The sequence below is a fragment of the Chlorocebus sabaeus genome, chromosome 10, assembly GCF_047675955.1.
Source record: "Chlorocebus sabaeus isolate Y175 chromosome 10, mChlSab1.0.hap1, whole genome shotgun sequence".
NCBI classification, from domain to species: domain Eukaryota; kingdom Metazoa; phylum Chordata; class Mammalia; order Primates; family Cercopithecidae; genus Chlorocebus; species Chlorocebus sabaeus.
This window is the reverse complement of record NC_132913.1, coordinates 21,485,347-21,504,598: the sequence shown is the minus strand read 5'-3', so window position 1 is coordinate 21,504,598 and position 19,252 is coordinate 21,485,347. Positions and strand designations below refer to the sequence as shown.

Below are 19,252 nucleotides of genomic sequence, written 5' to 3'. Positions count from 1 at the left end.
GGCAACAGAGTGAGACTCCGTCTAAAAAAAATAATAAATAAATAAATAAATAATCAATTATGGGGTCTTTCTAACCCTTATATCAAGATTTTAATAAATCAATGGCTAAGCTTTATTCCCATGAAAGTCTGTAAGACCAATCAAGAAATGATGGTGTTTTAATTTCGAGAATATAAATTCTAGGCCAGGCGTGGTGTACATCTATAATCCTAACACGTTGGGAGGCCGAGGCCGGCAGATTGCTTGAGCCTAGGAGTTCAAGACCAGCATGGGCAACATGGTGAAACCCCGTCTCTACAAAAAGTAACAAAAAGTTAGCTGGTCATAGTGGTACATGCCTGTAGTCCCAGCTACTCAGGAGGCTTGAGGTGGGAAGATCGATTGAGCCCAGAAGGCCAGGGTTGTGGTGAGCCAAGATTGCACCTCTGCGCTCCAGCCTGAGCAACAGAGTGGGACCCTGTCTCAGAAATAAAAAAAATAAAAGCAGAATGTAAATTCTAGGTAGAGAATTCTATATATAAAATACAAACGTACTTTTTTCTGTATATAGAATATAAACATACTTTTTTCAAGTCTGTTAATTATGGAAAACTTTCAAACACATACAAAAGGATGTGCAATAGTCTAATGAGCCCCCATGAACTCACCAACCAGTTTCAGTCCTTGTCAACCTGTGGCCAATTTTGTTTGCCCATTTCCCTCATTCACTATTATTTTGAAGCAAATCCGAACCTTTTTTTTTGAGACAGAGTCTTGCTCTGTCAACCCAGGCTGGAGGGCAGTGGCACGATCTTGGCTCACTGCAACCTCCACCTCTTAGGCTCAAATGATTCTCCTACCGCAGCCTCCTAACCATGCCCAGATAATTTTTGTAGTTTGAGTAGAGATGGGGTTTCACCATGTTGGCCAGACTGGTCTTGAACTCCTGACCTCAGGTGATCCACCTCCCAAAGTGCCGGGATTACAGGTGTGAGCCACTGCACCTGGCCAAAAATAAACTTTTTAAATCTCAATAAAATATCATCGTCCATAGCAGAAATTCAGCTCAGTGCAATAAACATTGTCTTGTACCTTCTATATATATAGGGTAAGCATTGTACTATAGAGATTATCAAAATGGGAAATTGGCACTTCTCTGAACATACAGTGTAATATGGATGCGGGAAGATAAGACAAATACTCATTAATTTGGTCTTCCTCAGTGATAACAAGAATTGTTAAAGAATTAAAAAGTCAGATTTTTGTAATGCTTTATAAAATGGGCATTTTATGTTTCTAACTATATTAACTGATATGAGTTATAAAGAAAATTTTTAATCCTTTGATGTTACTGTGGTTACAAAAACATAAGATTGAAAAATGGTGTTAGATATTTTAAGTATTTAAATTTCATTCTTTAATAATTTGATATGCTTTTCCTGGTGTATATACTGATTCAAAGATTGATTTTTGTATATTGCCACAGTGACCTCTTGTGGAGGAAACATTTATCTCACACATTTTCTTAACTAAATCATTCTGCAAATAGGTTTCAGACTGAAATTCAAACGGTGAATAAACAGTTCCCATGTGAGCCATTCAAATTTTTGGAGCCAACTCTAAGACTAGAATATTGTGAAGCATTGGCTATGCTTAGGGAAGCTGGAGTCGAAATGGGAGATGAAGACGATCTGAGGTTTGTCTTTGTGATTTTGTTTTTTTTTACTCTAAGTTCCAGAATCCATGTGCAGAACATGCAGGTTTGTTACATAGGATCACATGTGCCATGGTGGTTGGCTGCACCTATTGATCCATCCTCCAAGTTGTCTTTGTGATTTTTAAAACCTTAGTAATTTGGTTTAAGGTAAGAGAGAATGAAAATATTAATAAATGATTTTTTTCACCTGATACACTTATATTTTATTAACTTTGGTATACAGTATGATGCTGTTTTATATAATGTGTGATCTGAAATAAAAATGTTTACTATGGTTTGCTTAAGTTTTCATAATTTTGTTTATAAACACCATTTTCCATTATTTTTCCCTCATGTTTGTAACTCTTTAAAGAGTATAGGGAGTTTTGCCTGTGATATTGTCTTCTAATATGTTACTTCTCTTTCCAAATTAGTGGTATTAGAGAAAGTAGACAGCAGTCTAAATCCATCCCCACACAGGATTGGGGTATAAACTGTTAACATCCAAAAGTTATAAAAGTCAATATTGTTTATATAGTATCATACATACTATACTATATGTAGTATTTGGTATAGAGTGGATATTTGTTTTCTCTTCTCCCCTCTGGTCCCTTATGACAGACCTTTACCCACAACCCTCTCCTACAACCTGGAAAGAATAACCCTCCCAGTGTCCCTGGTATTCAGAGTACAATCTAAATTCAGATCATAAACAAATGATGTCGTTTAATAAAGATTGAGGCTGGGCATGTTGGCTTGCGCCTGTAATCACAGTACTTTGAGAGGCCGAGGTGGGAGGATCATTTGAGGCCAGGATTTCGGGACCAGCCTGGACAACACAGATCCTGTCTCTACAAAAAAAATTTAAAATGTAGCTGAATGTGGTGGCACACACCTGTAGTCCCAGCTACTCTGGAGGCTGAGGCAATTGGGTCACCTGTGCCCAGGAGTATCAAGGCTGTAGTAACCCATGATCATGCCTGGGTGATAGAGTGAAACCCTGTCTGTAAAAAATAACAAAACATGTAAAGGTTGAAAATTTCTATCTACTTATATTTTATTCAAGACTTCCTTGAATGATTCCTTTAAACCATCACAATACTTATGTATTTTAGGAGGGAAAGGAAATGATTATTGTCACTTTTTAGGGTTTTTCAAAAAACAATTCACCCAAAACCGTTTATTTTTGTTTAACAAAAATATACATATGTATGGCTTTAAACATTGCCTACATTGCTAGATGATATTTTAAGGCAAAATAAAAATCCTACAAGCTTGAGTAGTATTTTTTTAAGTATTTTAGAAATTGATTTTACGTAGGAAACTAAAGTAACTAACTACCTCTTGGCTATAAATGTAACATGTTCATATAAACACTATTTTAAAACCTTGGATAATACTAATTTTTATTTCATAAACCATTGATAAAGAGTACCAAAAAGGGAAGACTATTTCATGGCAAGACTAGCCTATATTAGTGTAGCGAACTTTTATTATGTGTAATTATAGGAAATTATTTCATCCATGATATTTCTGAATCGATGAGTTGCTAAATTCTGTTTATTGCTTTAATTAAATATTTGAACAGCATCTACTAAGCACTGAGTCACTCTACCAAGGTATACTCATAAGTGATTTTCAATAGGACTTGCCTTTTAAGAAAAGAGCAGAATAGACAACTGCGTGTTTTGGCCAAATTTTGTAATCCCTTGAGAAACTCAAATAGAAGAAGTTCCTTATTAACAATTTTAAGTTGCCGTTTCATCTTCAAACACTGATTTCGCGTTTCTTTTTCAGTACACCAAATGAAAAGCTGTTGGGTCACTTGGTAAAGGAAAAGGTAGGACTCTTGTATATGCTGGATTTCTTTTTCTAATTCTGAAATGTCTCTTGGGACTAAAAACAGTTGCAGAGGGGACTGAGCTTCCTAGAATGGTGTGATTCTGGAATAAATAAAAAGAGGGACGTTCAAAAATTTTTTTTCTTAGAAAAATGAGAAATATTCAGACAGCCTGCGTTTCTCCCAGATGGTTTGATTAACTCAGTGTTTAATATTTCTACGAAGTTGTTCTGAGGTGTCTCTAAAAGTGATAGTTAGAATGTCGGATTAGTTAGAAATGACCTCCAAGTTATTTGAAATTATTTAGATTTGATCTTCCCTGTGTACCCCTGCTATTTCATGAGACTTAAAGATGAATGAGCTTCCTCTCTGCCTCTTATGTAATAGCTACTTTCCAATCTCATTTTCTAAAACCAAGACTCCAAAGAGGAGAAAAGCTAAGCTTAGTGTGATCTTTTTAAAAATTTTAAGATACTGGTATAATGAAAAGGAAAATTAGTTCTTGAGCTCCTCCTACTGGTTGCACTTGAAACTGTTAAACTAGAGAACTGATATTTCTGAAGCCATACAATATTCAGTTTATACGTTTAAAATGCTATTACAGCAGAGCCAATTTCAGTTTGTCAGCTGTCTTCTCAAGTTTTATCAAAAATGTTGAAAGTCAAAAACGGTTGAAATGCAATTTTTTTTTTTTGAGATGGAGTTTCGCTCTTATTGCCCAGGCTGGAATGCAATGGCACTATCTCGGCTCACTGCAACCTCCACCCACTGGGTTCAAGCAATTCTCCTGCCTCAGCCTCCCAAATAGCTGAGATTACAGGCACCCACCACCACGCCCAGCTAATTTTTTGTATTTTTAGTAGAGACGGGGTTTCACCATTTTGGCCAGGCTGGTCTCGAACTCCTGACCTCAGGTGATCCACCTACTTCGGCCTCCCAAAATTCTAGGATTACAGGCATGAGCCACCGTACCCGACCCTGAAATGTAATTTTTTTTTTTTTAATTAAATCTAGGTCACATAGTAAGCATTCTCTAAAAAAAGTTGTAATTTCAAGTTAATGTCATTTATTTCTTTCAGTTGCAGCATTCATTTGAAGAAAACTACCAAAATCTCATGTATATATCTAGATAAAAATTTAAATTGTTGGGAAGATAATCCATGTTTTTCAATGATGAATATTATAAATTACGTCAAATTTCCCAAAATAATTCATAGACTTAATATAGTTTCTATAACAACCAAAAGGATTTCAGATAATTTTTTTCATTATAAAATGCATCCGAATGACTAGATGAACTAGAATAACAAAGAAAAAAGTAAAAATCAAAGATGTTTATTAAAGCATAATATAGAATGGGGAAGAAATTAGAAAGGGATTACATGTTCAAAAAAAAAGAACAGGAAAAAAATGAATATTTAAACCGTAGGCCTGGCACAGTGGCTCATGCCTGTAATTCTAGCACTTTGAGAGGCCGACATAGTAGGATCACTTGAGGCCAGGAGTTCAAGACCAGCCTGGGCAAACACAGCGAGATTCCATCTCTACAAAAAATTTTAAAAATTAGCCAGGCTCCTATTTAAGCCATGATCGCATCATGCACTCCAGCCTAAGCAACAGAGCAAGACCCCATCTCTTTTAAAAAAAAAAAAATTTTTTGAGAACTATGAATAATAAGCAATGCCTAAAAATTAGGTATTGTAAGAATTTACGACACCATGGCAAAATGCTATACGATAAAAATGTTACTTGAAAAAAAGCAAGATATTCATTGTATATACAATATAATTAGAGTAATTATGAAGAACCAAAGTTTTTGTGTAAAAAAGTTAATTACCAAAATGTTAGCCATTTTACTTTTTAAAAATGTATTTTAATTGCATTTATTCTTTTCATAGTATGATACAGATTTTTATATTCTTGATAAATATCCATTGGCTGTAAGACCTTTCTATACGATGCCTGACCCAAGAAATCCCGTAAGTAATTCGGTTTTAAGTAACCCATTTGGGGGCAGAAGGGAAATTTTATTGCCACTGTCAGAATGCATAATGGGAATAATGGTTTTCATTAATAATTTGCAGTTTTGATAGACATACGTATTACCACTGATGTCTGTCACCACTGGTCAAAATGATATTGTAAAATTTGAATATTCTAGAAAATTAATTTTTTAAACCTATGTTAAAATCATTTTCCTTGGTCATTTTTCTGAAGATTAATGAGGGAGAAAGACTATGTAAATTACAAATAGTACTACTAGTTTTGCATACTTTAGCAAATCATCCTGTCATTGACCTTAAACTGGGAATTCACATTGTATCCTGGGAGTTAATAATCTAAATAATGTCTTATGGTCTTTTACCATTTTTCCATTGCAGTGGTTTCTAAATTTTACCGTGCATCAGAATCACTTGGAGGGCTTTTTAAAACATCGATTGCCGGGGCCCACCCAGAATTTCTCATTAGTTGCTCTGGAATGGGAGCCTGATCATTTTGCTGGCCCCACTCCAGACCAACTAACAAATTTCTGGTAATACTGAAGCTACTGGTCCGGGAATCACACTTTGAGAACCACTGGTTTATTGAAAGACAGGGGATTAAAGTAAAAATAATAATAAAGACTCACACCTATTAACTTGGAGTTCCAGAAGTCACCCCAAAATCATATCAAGCTTAAAAACATCTCAGATGATAAAGTGAAATAAGGATCAGCACTGCTTCTTAAAAATTAGATGTGGCGCTCTGATTTGTTGTTGGGGGATGTGGGAGGAGAGCACAAAATTGATATAAACAAAGAAAAAGTTATTCAGCCCTCAGTAGTTTAATTCTACTTTAGAGAACAAGGTTGCATTGTTAATTATAGGAAAAAATGAACTTACTCTTCATGCAGCAGAGATTTTTTTTCTGTATACGTGTAATAGAAATAGGATAGTAGTCACTTGAAGAGTGGTGTTTTTTCTCTTGCAGAAACAGTCCAACTCTTACGATATGTTCATGAGAGGAGAAGAAATATTGTCAGGAGCTCAAAGAATACATGATCCTCAGCTGCTAACAGAGAGAGCTTTACATCATGGAATTGGTAAACAACTTAAAATAATTTAAGAGAGTATATTTTCTGAAAATAATACATTGTAAACATTTAAAAGACTTCTCGGTCTTTTTTAAAAGTCTCCATTGAACAATAATTGCTTTTGTGATTTTTTAAGATAAATAAGATGATAAATTATATTCTGTTTTGTTTTGTGTCTTTTTGTAGATTTGGAGAAAATCAAGGCTTACATTGATTCCTTCCGCTTTGGAGCTCCTCCTCATGCTGGTGGAGGCATTGGTAATATTCTGTTATTGCTTACAAATAAGTTCGTAAGTTCTAAGTATAATACAAATTTGAATTACAAGAATTTTTAAGTCAATTATGACATAAGTGAAAATTTGATTTCCAAGAAACAAAATGAACAGCTAACTTGTGTGTTTTAAAATATTATTGTCATAAAGTTCTAGCCATTTTTTTCTCTTGAGTTTTTAGAAGCCAAATGCCTTGTAAGTGGAATATCCTGTTTTCTCTCTTGCTACTGTGAGTTCGTTCACATTAGCACAAAATAAAACTCTACCTTAAAATAGCTCAAAGAGCTGCTAAGTGTTTTTATTGAGATGTAGCACTTGATTTGACTTTAAGAACACTTCTACAGTATATGTAAGGGACTGCCCTGCAATTTAAAATCAGTAAATATTTAACTCATCTTTGGATGTCCATATCAAACATTCTTAAAAATTTTGAATGTATAGTTTTATTGAAGTTTTTGTTTGTTTTGGGGTTTTTTGGAAAATACAATATGTACTTACAAAATTTTCAAATTAAAATTGGTAGAGGGACAGTCTTTTCAACAGATGGTACAGTACCGAGAAAACTGATGTCCATTTGCAGGAGATTGAAATTAGACACTTACCTAACATCATATAAGAAATAAACTCAAAATGGATCAAAGGCCTTAAATGTAAAACCTATATTTAAATCGCCAGTAGGCATATGGAAAAAAATGCTCAACATCACTAAACATTAGGGAAATATAAATTAAAACCTCAGTATTAGATAACCATCTCACACCTGTGGCTGTTAGCTAAAAGATAATGGATAATTGTTGGTGAGGATGTGGAGAAAGGGGAATCCGTATTTGTAAATAGTTGACGGGAATGTAAAATTGGTACAGCTGTCAGGAAAAACAGGATGGAGATTCTTCTAAACGTTACAATGAGAATTACCATATGATTCAGTAATTCCTTATCTGGTCTTATATACCAAGGGAAATAAAATCAGTATGTTGAAGAGATGTGCACTCTCATGTTCAGTGCAGCATTATTTACAATAGCCAAGATATAGAAATGACCTTAGTGTCCATCAGTGGATGAATGGATAAAGAAAGTATAGTATAGATTGAGTATCCCTTACCCAAAATGCTTGGGACCAGAAGCATGTCTGATTTTGGATTTTTTTTTCAGATTTTATAATATTTGCATTGTACTTACTGGTTAAACATGCCAAATCTAGAAATCTGAAATGCTTCAGTGAGCATTTTTGGTTTTTTTGTTTGTGTTTTTGGGTATCATGTTGGCATTCAAAAAGTCTCAGATTTTGAAGTATTTTGGATATTAGGAATACTCAACCTATTTCATCTATATAATGAAATAACACTCTGCCTTTAAAAAGAAGGAAATCCTGTCATTTGTAGCAATGTGGATTAACCTAGAGGACATCATGCTAAACAAATTAGCAAGTCAGACACAGAAAGACAAATACTGCATGATCTCACATACATATGGTACCTTTTAAAAGTTGAACCCATAGACAAAGAGTAGAATGGTTGTTGGAATGGGGAGAAGTTGTTCTAAGGGTATGAAGATTGAATTAGGATGATTAAGTTCTGGAGATCCATTGTTCTACATTGTGACTGCAGGTGATAATGTATGCTTGAAAATTGCTAAAAGAGTAGATTTTAAATGTTCTTTCCACAAAAAATATAGGTATGCAAGATGATAGATAAGTTAATCAGCTTGATTTAATTATTTCACAGTGTATCAGAGTGTCACATTGTACACTGTAAATACATACAATTTTTGTCAATTGTAACTCAATAAAGCTGGGCAAAATTTTAAAAATAAATAGCGCCAGTTAAGGTCATTACATATGGTTTTTTGTTTTCTTGTTTTTTTAAGTTTCGGAATACATCGCTCTTTTTCCCAATGCTCTCCCCCACCCCACCCTCCCAACAGGCCCCAGTGTGTGTGTTGTTCCCCTCCCTGTGTCCATGTGTTCTCATTGTTCAGCTCCCACTTATAAGTGAGAACATGTGGTGTTTGGTTTTCTGTTCCTGCGTTAGTTTGCTGAGGATAATGGCTTCAGCTTCATCCATGTCCCTGCAAAGGACATGATCTCACTCCTTTTTGTGACTGCATAGTATTCCATGGTATATATGTACTACGTTTTCTTTATCCAGTCTATCATTGGGCATTTGGGTTGATCCCATGTCTTTGCTATTGTGAATAGTGCTGCAATGGACATACACGTGCATGACCTTTATTATTCAGAATCCACAAAGAACTCAAACAAATTTACAAGAAAAAAGCAAAACAACCCCATTAAAAAGTGGGCAAAGGACATGAACAGACATTTCTCAAAAGAAGACATTTATGCAGTCAACAAACATGAAGAAAAGCTCAACATCACTGATCATTAGAGAAATGCAAATCAAAACCACAATGAGATACCATCTCACACCAGTCAGAATGGCGATTATTAAAAAGTCGAGAAACAACAGATGCTGACAGGGTTGCAGAGAAATAGGAATGCTTTTACACTGTTGATGGGAATTTAAATTAATTCAACCATTGTGGAAGACAGTATGGCGATTCCTCAAAGATTTAGAACTGGAAATACCATGTGACCCAGCAGTCCCATTCTTCTGGATGTAAACATGATTTTTTTTTAAGAGTTGTAGAGATGAATGACAGTGATGATTGCACAACATCGTGAGTATATTTGGTACTACTAAACTGGACACTTAAAAATAGTTCCGATGGTAGATTTTATATGTATTTTAACACTGTTTTTTAAATTGGAGGAGGAAAAAGGAGAATATTGCATATTCGCCTCCCTACAGGAAACCATTGTTTCTAGTTTTCAGCTTACCTTTGCAAAGATATCTTCGCATATATGAAAAGACACACACACACATTTCTTTAAATATTTTTACACAAATTGTGGCATACTATTATATATAAACCATTTAGTAATTTGCATTTTTTACTTAATGTATCATTTTTTTAAATATGAGCCCAGATGGAGAAGAAATACTTTAATGTATCTTACAACTTGTTATCAATAGCTAAAGAGCTTTTTCATTCTTTTTACATCTCTACATAGAATCCATTGAAAGGAGGAACCATAATCTTGTTAACCACTTTCCAAAAATCAGTTTCTTTTTTACAGTCAAAACACTTAGTATAATAATGTACTCCAGAGCTTTTTATCATAGGGTCCACCATGTTAAATGTCTATAGAATTACAATAAATTTTCGCATACTTCTATTATTGCTTAAGCAAGTTTATGGCTCTGATCCTCATTGCCTGGACTATATAATCAGAGTGTGGTATCATTTGAAATGTTCAAGCTTATGAAGTCTTTTGTTTTTCTTATTGTTTACATCATAGATTTTGTTCATTCATATAGAATTTTTTTTTTTTTTTTTTTTTGAGACGGAGTCTCACTCTGTTGCCCACACTGGAGTGCAGTGGCGCAATCTCGGCTCACTGCAAGCGCCGCCTCCCGGGTTCATGCCATTCTCCTACCTCATCCTCCTGAGTAGCTGGGACTACAGGCGCCCGCCACCACGCCTGGCTAATTTTGTGTATTTTTTAGTAGAGACGGGGTTTCAGCATGTTAGCCACGCCCGGCTAATTTTTTGTATGTTTTAGTAGAGACGGGGTTTCACCGTGTTAGCCAGGATGGTCTCGATATCCTGACCTCGTGATCTGCCCGTCTCGGCCTCCCAAAGTGCTGGGATTACAGGCTTGAGCCACCACGCCTGGCTCATATAGATTTTTGTGGTTCACATTTTAGACTCCATACCACTTAAGGGTATATTACTTAGTCCTTTTCATTTATAGCAGCATCTTTATTTCTGAATCAATACTCAAAACAATTTTAAATAAACCCAAAATAATAGGAGTCATTTTCTTTCCTAATAAGGAAAAGTATTTCGTTTTTAACAATTATATTTATGTTTATAGTTCTAAGTAAGACCCTGAGAGATTTTCAGAAAGGAATTAATGATTATTTTTGTCTTCCCCAGGGTTGGAAAGAGTGACTATGCTGTTTCTGGGATTGCATAATGTTCGTCAGACCTCCATGTTCCCTCGTGATCCCAAACGACTCACTCCTTAAATTCACACCTTGCCTCTGAACTCCAGTGTGGATGACAGAGCGAGACCCTGCCTCAAAAAAAACAAAAAAGAAAGCCACACTTACTCTTTCCAGTAACCTGCTAGTGCACAGGCTGTACTTTAGGTACTTAAAATATGCACTAGAATAAATTTGCAAGGCCCTAAAGGATCACTGTTATTTTTGGAGTAATTCAGTATAGATATGTTTAAAAGAGATTTTTATAACTTCAGACGTGCGTCAGTAGGAAATACTTGAGAAATTCATATGGTTATGTTAAAAATTCATATTCTGTTACTACAGTAAATGTTACGAGTTTTAAACAGTTAAGATTGTACAAGTTTTCTTCTTTTCTATATGACAAGGGCCGCAGTGTTAATGTCTTAGATTTTCAGTATTTGAACTTATTTTTTTAAATTCTGACATTGGAATAAGAATCTTCAGGTAGCATCTGAAATTTTAATGATTGTATAATTGGCATATCATGGAAAATTAACCAGAAAGTATCAGTTCTTAAAAGTTATGTCTAGAAATTATGTAAAGCAGGCTAAAATACTGGTTAGAAAGTATTCAGTGTAATCTTGTATTAAATTGTTAAATTCTAAACTTGAATTTCAATAAAATTTTAAAGCTAATTATAGTTTGTTTTTGTGTAACTTTGTGACCATCTGATTTTATAACTGGTGCTAGGCATTTATAATTTGGGAAAAGAAAAAATACACAACTGGTTTATATAAATAAATGAAGACTAATATGTTGTCAACATGTATTCATTTCAGATATTTAGATGGGCATAGAGATAGAGTTCTTAAAGTTGACAGCTTGGGTCGGTTGACAGTTCATTTCACATGGGTTAAAATATATTGCAGAATTTTGTTTCATTTTTAACTGGAACTGGTACTAATACTTAGTGAACGTCACTAAAATACAGTCCCATCTTATCCATCAAAAAGAAATTTTTGTGTAAGAATTACAATTAGAAGCACTTTCCCTCTAGATTATTACAAATGTTGATGCTAATGTTAATTTTACATGAACCACAAATATTGGGCAGGAACAAAACATATTTTTGTACAGGAAGAAAAAATTATATGCAGAAAAATAGGAGGGTCAAAAAGTTAGGAAGTTACCCCTGGACCTCAAACATCTGCCCATTATTTTTGAAAGTTAAAGAGAGTGTTTACCATCTAGATTGTGCAGTCTTTGAAAGTTTAGATTCAGTTCTTATTTTTTTCTTTCATATCCTACCAGAATACCTTAAATATAGAAGGCACCCCAAAAGTATTTCATAATTTAATTCACAGCAAGAAAAAATGAATATCCATCTTTTTCTATAGTATGTAATTGCTAGGCCCTAAAATAGTACAATAATATTGGCCCCAGAGCTGTTCTCAATTTCATGTAATTATAGCTTGTTTCAAAATAAAGTTTGTAAAGTCTTACAATGATGTAATCTTTTTTATTGTGAAGGTTTTCAAACATGCTGACCAAATTAGAACATGATAAAATACTCTTGTACCTATTATCCAGTCTTATCAAATCTTAACACTATCACATTTGCTTCAAAAAAAAATTTTTTTTTTTTTAATTTTTATGTATTTGTTTTGAGACCGGGTTATGAGACTGGCTAATTTTTGTATTTTGGTAGAGACAAGATTTCTCCATGTTGCCCAGTCTGGTCTTGAACTTCTGGCCTCAAGTGATCCATCTGCCTTCACCTCCCAAAGTGCTGGGATTACAGGTGTGAGCCGCTGTGCCTGATCTTTTTATATATTTATTTTTTTTTTGAGACAAGTCTTGCTCTGTGGTCGGCTGGAGTGCAGTGGCATGATCTCGGCTCACTGCAACCTCCTCCTCCCCAGTTCAAGGGATTCTCCTCAGCCTCCCAAGTAGCTGGGATCACAGGTGCCCGCCACCATGCCCAGCCAATTTTTGTATTTTTAGTAGAGATGGGGTTTCTCCATGTTGGCCGGGCTGGTCTCGAACTCCTGACCTCAGGTGATCTGCCTGCCTGGGCATCCCAGAGTGCTGGGATTATGGGTGTGAGCCACTGTGCCTGCCTGGCCCTTATTTTTTAAAGAGAAAAATTTAAAACAAAAAATTGTGGGCATAGTTAAGGCACCCTCTTACAGGTAACTATTATGAATTCAACCTTTTATTCTTTTTTCTGTTTTTATATTTTCGCCAAATACGTTCCTATAAATGTAAATGTCTAATATTGTTTTGCAGATTTATTTGATATGTAAATCCTGAGATTTTCATTGGAATTGCCTTAAATTTATAGAATAATTTGAAAAGGCTTGGAATTTCCTTCTCTTTAGTCTTCCAGTGAATGAACATGGTATATCTCTTCATTTATTGATTTTTTTAATTGTAGTAAAACATTTTTATATCTTTAAAAGTATTTTGCGGCCGGGCGCGGTGGCTCAAGCCTGTAATCCCAGCACTTTGGGAGGCTGAGACGGGCGGATCACGAGGTCAGGAGATCGAGACCATCCTGGCTAACACGGTGAAACCCCTTCTCTACTAAAACAATACAAAAAACTAGCCGGGCGAGGTGGTGAGCGCCTGTAGTCCCAGCTACTCGGGGAGGCTGAGGCAGGAGAATGGCGTAAACCCGGGAGGCGGAGCTTGCAGTGAGCAGAGATCTGGCCACCACACTCCAGCCTGGATGACAGAGCGAGACTCCGTCTCAAAAAAAAAAGGTATTTTGCTTTTTGTGTGATGTTACTGTTTACTCCTATCAGCATTTTATTCTCAAAATTATCAAAGAATTTAGTACTGTTAATGCTGGAGGCAAATATCTTTCCATTTTAGCTCTACATCCTTGTCCTTTGCAGATCTGAAGATATTTTAGCTGAGTCAGAACAGCCTTGCCAAGGATCTGCTAACCATGTGGTGAGGGGAGAAACTGGTGAGGTAGCTTAGTGTTTTTTGTGGGCAGGATTTAATGAGTACTCTTGAAAATGAAATATTCAGTGTAACAAAATGTAAAAGATCACACTGTTGCACAGGCTGGAGTGCAGGGGCAGGATCTCAACTCGCTGTATCCACCTCCTGGGCTCAAAGCAGTCTACTGAGACCCCCTAAGTAGCTGGGACTACGGGCCCACACCACCACACCCAGCTAACTTTTGTATGTTTAGTAAAGATACGTAGTAGTTGTCATGTTGCCCAGGCTGGTCTTGAACTCCTGGACTCAAGCGATCCACCTGCCTTGGCCCCTCAGAGTGCTGGGATTACAGACACGAGCCACCGTGCCCGGCTTGTGTATTTTTTCAGTTTCAGCCCAGAAATAAATGTTCCCCATGAATTCAATCATAATGTAGACATTACTTTGTTTACTGTAATTTTACTTAGCATTAGCATATTAAAACTGATTTTAATTTTCCAGTTTATGTTAGAACACCTTACAGTGTTTTGTTTTCTACTGGGAATGAAACCATGCCCCAAGGAGTTAAAAAAAAAAAAAAGTTAAGTAACAAAAATTCTTGGGTGTGCAGGATAAATGGATAAGAAAAACAACTTAAGACTCGCCTCCCTTATAAGAAAACTGTCTAAAATCAGTTAAAACCAATATGGCTAACTAGAGTTTACACAGCAAGCTTGCTAATGTTACAGCCTAAAGTTTCACCACATATTTTATACTAACTATCTCCAAATTGGCACATGGGACCCATAAAGAGGCATAAAGAGGTAATACACACGCCAAAGAACTTTCTAGACCTCTTCCACCAATCACCTACTAATCCCAGAATCCACCCCCTAAAGGATAAAATCACTGCCTTAACACCAGCACAGAGAGAGCAATTTGAGCTGCACTCCTGTCTCCTTGTAAGTCACTTGAAATAAAAAGCTTTTCTCAGAAACCCAGTGTCATTTTATTGGCTTAGAGCATTGGGCAGTGAGCCCCTTCTGCTTGGTAGCAGGATTGGGATCTCCTTTTCCGTGACATTTTTGAATTGTTAGGAGGGTAAAGAACACTATCAGTTATCAATTTTTATATGTTGCCTTTTTATGCAGCAGTATTCTTGATCTCTTACTCGTTCTAATAGTATTGAGTATCTTATATTTTCAAGATAGGTGGACAGGTGTGAGAAAGGATAGCATAACAGTAAGAAGTATGGATTCTTTTAGCCACACTGCCTGGGTTCAGATTCTGGTTTTGCTCTTACATTAACAAATGTATAACCTTGGATAACTTGCTTATCCTCAGCTTTCCTCATTTTCAGAATCCTACATCATGAGACTATTATGGGAATTAAAGAGTGTAGAACACAGAATAGTGTGGGGCAAAATAAGAGTTTAGTCTTTTCCTGCCTTATTCTTATATTTGCCAATTGTATTAATTAGATGGGTTCTTGAGTAGAGTGTTGAATAAAAGCAGTGATGGAGGCATACTTGTATTTTTTTATTTAAATACTAAAGTCTTGAGATTAAGTGTGATAATTTATGTAGGTGGTTTTTGTTTTCACTGTGTTTTTTGTTTTTGAGACAGGGCCTTGCTCTCTTAGGCTGGAGTGCAGTGGTGCAATTTCAGCTCACTGCAGTCTCGACCACCCAGGCTCAAGCAATCCTCCCACCTCAGCCTCCCAAGTAACTGGGACTGCAGGTGCGTGTCACCACACCCAGCTAATTTTTTGTATTTTTTTGTAGAGACAAAAAACGTATGTTACTCAGTCTGATCTCGAATTCCTGGGTTCAAGAGATCCACCTGCCTCAGCTTCCCAAAGTGCTGGGATTACAGACATGAGCCACTTTGCCTGGCCTTTAGATTTTTAATAAACGTCTTTTATCAGGTTAATGAAGATTTCATTTGTTCACTTTCTGTTATGAATAAATTTTGAATTTGTCAAATACTTTATCAGTATTTGCTGTGATTTTTTCATTGTTGTTTGGATATAGTGGACTATAGCAACAGAAATCCCTGATTCTGTTTTTCTGGAATAAATGTTGTTTGATCACTATATTATTTTGTGGATGCAGCTGGGCATGGACAACATAGCAAGACCTCATCTCAACAAAAAATGAAAATTAGCCAGTGTGGCGGCACATGTTTGTAGTCCTAACTACTTGGGAGGCTGAGCCAGGTGGATGACTGGAGCTCAAGCATTCAAGGTACAGAGAGCTATGATTGTATCACCACACCCTTGCCTGGGTGACACAGTGAAACCCTATCTCTAAAAATAAACATTTTTAAAGTAAATTTTGTGTATGTACTACTGAATTCAATTTGATAATTTTATTTAAATTTTTTTCATTTTGTTCAGGTATACACAACAATTCATTTTAAGTGTACAGTTTTATGAATTTTGGTAATCGTATAGAGTCAAGTAACCTTCACCATACTGAAGCTACAGAACATTTCCACTGCCCCAGAAAGTTTCATAGTGTATCTTTATAGTCAGTCCCCATTGCTAGCAACCCAAGGTCTATTTTTGCCTTTTCTAGAATTTTATATAAACAGAACAATACAGTATGCAGTCTTTTGTATTTAACTTCTTTCATTAAGCATAATTTTTTGAGATTCACCCATGTTGTTGCATATATTAATAATGTGTTTCTTTTTATTGAGTAGTATTCTGTAGAACAGATATACTGTAATTTGTTTATCCATTCACCAGCTAATGGATATCTAGGTAGCTTCCAGTTTTTAATCTACAATGAATAATGCTGCTGTGAGCAATCATTTGCAAGTCTTTATATAGACATGTTTCTATTTCTTTTGGATAGATACCTAAGCATACATTTTCTGGATTATATAAGTGTACTGTCTTGGTTTGTACTACTACAACAAAATACCATAGATTGGGTAATTTAAAAAAACAGAAATTTATTTCTCATAGTTCTGGAGACTGAAAAGTCCAAGATCAGGGTGCAGCAGTGTCTGGTAAGGGACTCAGTCCCTCCTTCGAAGAGGGTGCCTTGTTGCTGCATCCTCTGGAGGGAACAAATGCTGTATCCTCACATGGCAGAAGGAACAGAAGGGCAAGAAAAGGTCTAAACTACTCTCCAGCCCTTTGATAAGGTGGATAATCCATTCGTGAGGGCAAAGCCTCATGACTTAATCACTTCGCAAAAGGCCCCACCTCAACACCACCACAATGGGAATTAAGTTTCAACGTGAATTTGTTTTTTCTTTCCAACTTTTATTTTTGGTTCAAGGGGTACATATGCCAGTTTGCTACATGGGTAAATTGCATGTTGAGGGGGTTTTGCAGTAAAGATTATTTCATCACCCAGGTAATAAACATAGGTAGTTTTTGGTTTTGTTTTGTTTTTCTCTCTTTTTCTGGAGTAGGTGTTTGTAACAAAATAATAGGTAGTTTTTCAATCCTCACCCTCCTCCCACCCTTGACCTTCAAGTAGACCCCCGTGTCTATTGCTCCTTCTTATGTTCACGTGTACTAAATGTTTAGCACCCACTTGTAAGTAAGAACATACAATATTTGGTTTTCTGTTCCTGCATTAATTTGCTTAGGATAATGGCCTCCAGCTCCATCAGGTTACTGCAAAGGACATTATCTCATTCTTTTCTATGGTTACGTAGTATTCCGTGCTACACGTGTACCACATTTTCTTTATCCAGTCCACTGCTGGTGGCTGTTTAGGTTGATTCCATGTCTTTACTATTGTGAATATAGTGCTGTGATGAACATACATGCATATGTCTTTCGGGTAGAACGATTATATTCCTTGGGTATATACCCAGTAATGGGATTGTTAGGTTGAATGGGTAGTTTTATGTTTTTTGAGAAATCTCCAAATTGCTTTCCATAGTAGCTGAACCAATTTACATTCCCACCAGTAGTGTATAAACACTTCCTTTCTTCACAACCTCACCAGTATCTGTTATTTTTTGGCTTCTTAATAATAGCCATCCTCACTGGTGCGAAATGGTACCTCATTGTGGTTTTCATTTGCATTTCTCTAATGATTGGTGATAATGAGCATTTCTTCATATGCTTGTTGGCTGTGTGTCTTCTTTTGAGAAGCGTCTGTTCATGTCCTTTGCCTGTTTTTGTTTTTGGTTTTTTGTATTTTTAGTATAGATGAGGTTTCACCATGTTGGCAGGGCTGGTCTCAAACTTCTGACTTCAAGTGATCTGCCTCCCAAAGTGCTGGGATTATAGGCGTGAGCCATCGAGCCTGGCCCTAACTCATATTTTTAAGTGAATGTATATACAATACATTACTATATAGATGGGCTAAATAAGAATATGTTTTTTAACATGTTGTTAACATAACAAATTTTTTTTTCTTTTTTTCTCCACTGTACATGTTAGGATCTGGAAGTATTTAGACCATTAAAATAGCCTGGATTTCTTTTGTTGTTGTGTTTTGTTTCTGGGCTATGGTTATAGATTCTAAGTGACACTGCCTTTGGCAGTATCTAACCATAAAAAAAAAAAAAATACAACATTCTCCGAATTTCTGTTTCAGTTCAGTTGGCTGGCACTTGAGGGTTTCTCTAGATTTTGAGTTGTATTTGCTACCTGCTGTGTCAGTTTCTCAAAAGTCAGATAGACTCAGATTAATACAAACATTTTTATTTTTCCACTTTCTGCCAAATGTCAACATCTGCACAAATGATTGGCTAACTCCCCAAAGTAGTGCTTTGTTCACCACGTGGTGTTGTAAACCACAGAGTGACTGAGGCAAATCAAATGATTAGAGGCTTATTTTGCCAAGGTTGAGGACACACCTGGGAAACAAAACACAAGTTACAGTTGGATCTGTGACCCATGCTTTCTACAGAGAAGGTTTGGGGAACTTCAATATTTAAAGGGGAAAAAGCAAGCAGGAGAGGAAGGGGGAAAAAAAGGAGGGAGGGTAGGCAGTGAGGCAAGCGGATGCATTCTTGTGAGGCTTTGATTAGGGCCCAGTGAATCTGCATTTTACATGTGAAAATAAAGGAGTAGGGGGAAAGTCAATTATGCATTTGTCTCAGCTAAGTAAATCTATATTTTGCATAAGATAAAGTAAGCATGTGAAGTTACAGCCGTCTGGGAACAAAAAAAGGTTTTTTGTGTATGACTCAGTTCCCAAGTTTAACTTTTCCTTTAGCTTAGCTAGTTTGGGTTCCCAAGATTGTATTTTTCTTTCACAGTGTCTTACATTTCCTCATCAGTACAGCAGAACCCACACCACCAGCCCCTGATGTTCTCTCTCCAGATGGGCTGCATTTGCCATTTCTTCCCCTTGCTCAGCCATAAAACGTTGTCCTTTTATCTCATCAGACCGGACAAACCTTCAACCCTCGTTTCCCCAGGCCTACTTCTCTCTCCCAACACTTACAGAA

The 19,252-nt window shown here is 36.1% G+C and overlaps 1 protein-coding gene across 1 annotated transcript in view; it reads left to right on the top strand.

The window, feature by feature from the left end:
* Positions 1-11,586, top strand: part of DARS1 (aspartyl-tRNA synthetase 1) — an 81,019-nt gene extending 69,433 nt beyond the window's left edge. Inside the window, exons 11-16 of the mRNA XM_007964857.3 lie at positions 1,529-1,675; positions 3,473-3,515; positions 5,414-5,494; positions 6,486-6,597; positions 6,775-6,846; positions 10,863-11,586. Coding sequence (XP_007963048.1) covers positions 1,529-1,675; positions 3,473-3,515; positions 5,414-5,494; positions 6,486-6,597; positions 6,775-6,846; positions 10,863-10,954 — 547 coding nt within the window. The 3' untranslated portion in view covers positions 10,955-11,586. The remainder of the gene's footprint in view (positions 1-1,528; positions 1,676-3,472; positions 3,516-5,413; positions 5,495-6,485; positions 6,598-6,774; positions 6,847-10,862) is intronic.
* Positions 11,587-19,252: the final 7,666 nt, after the last annotated feature.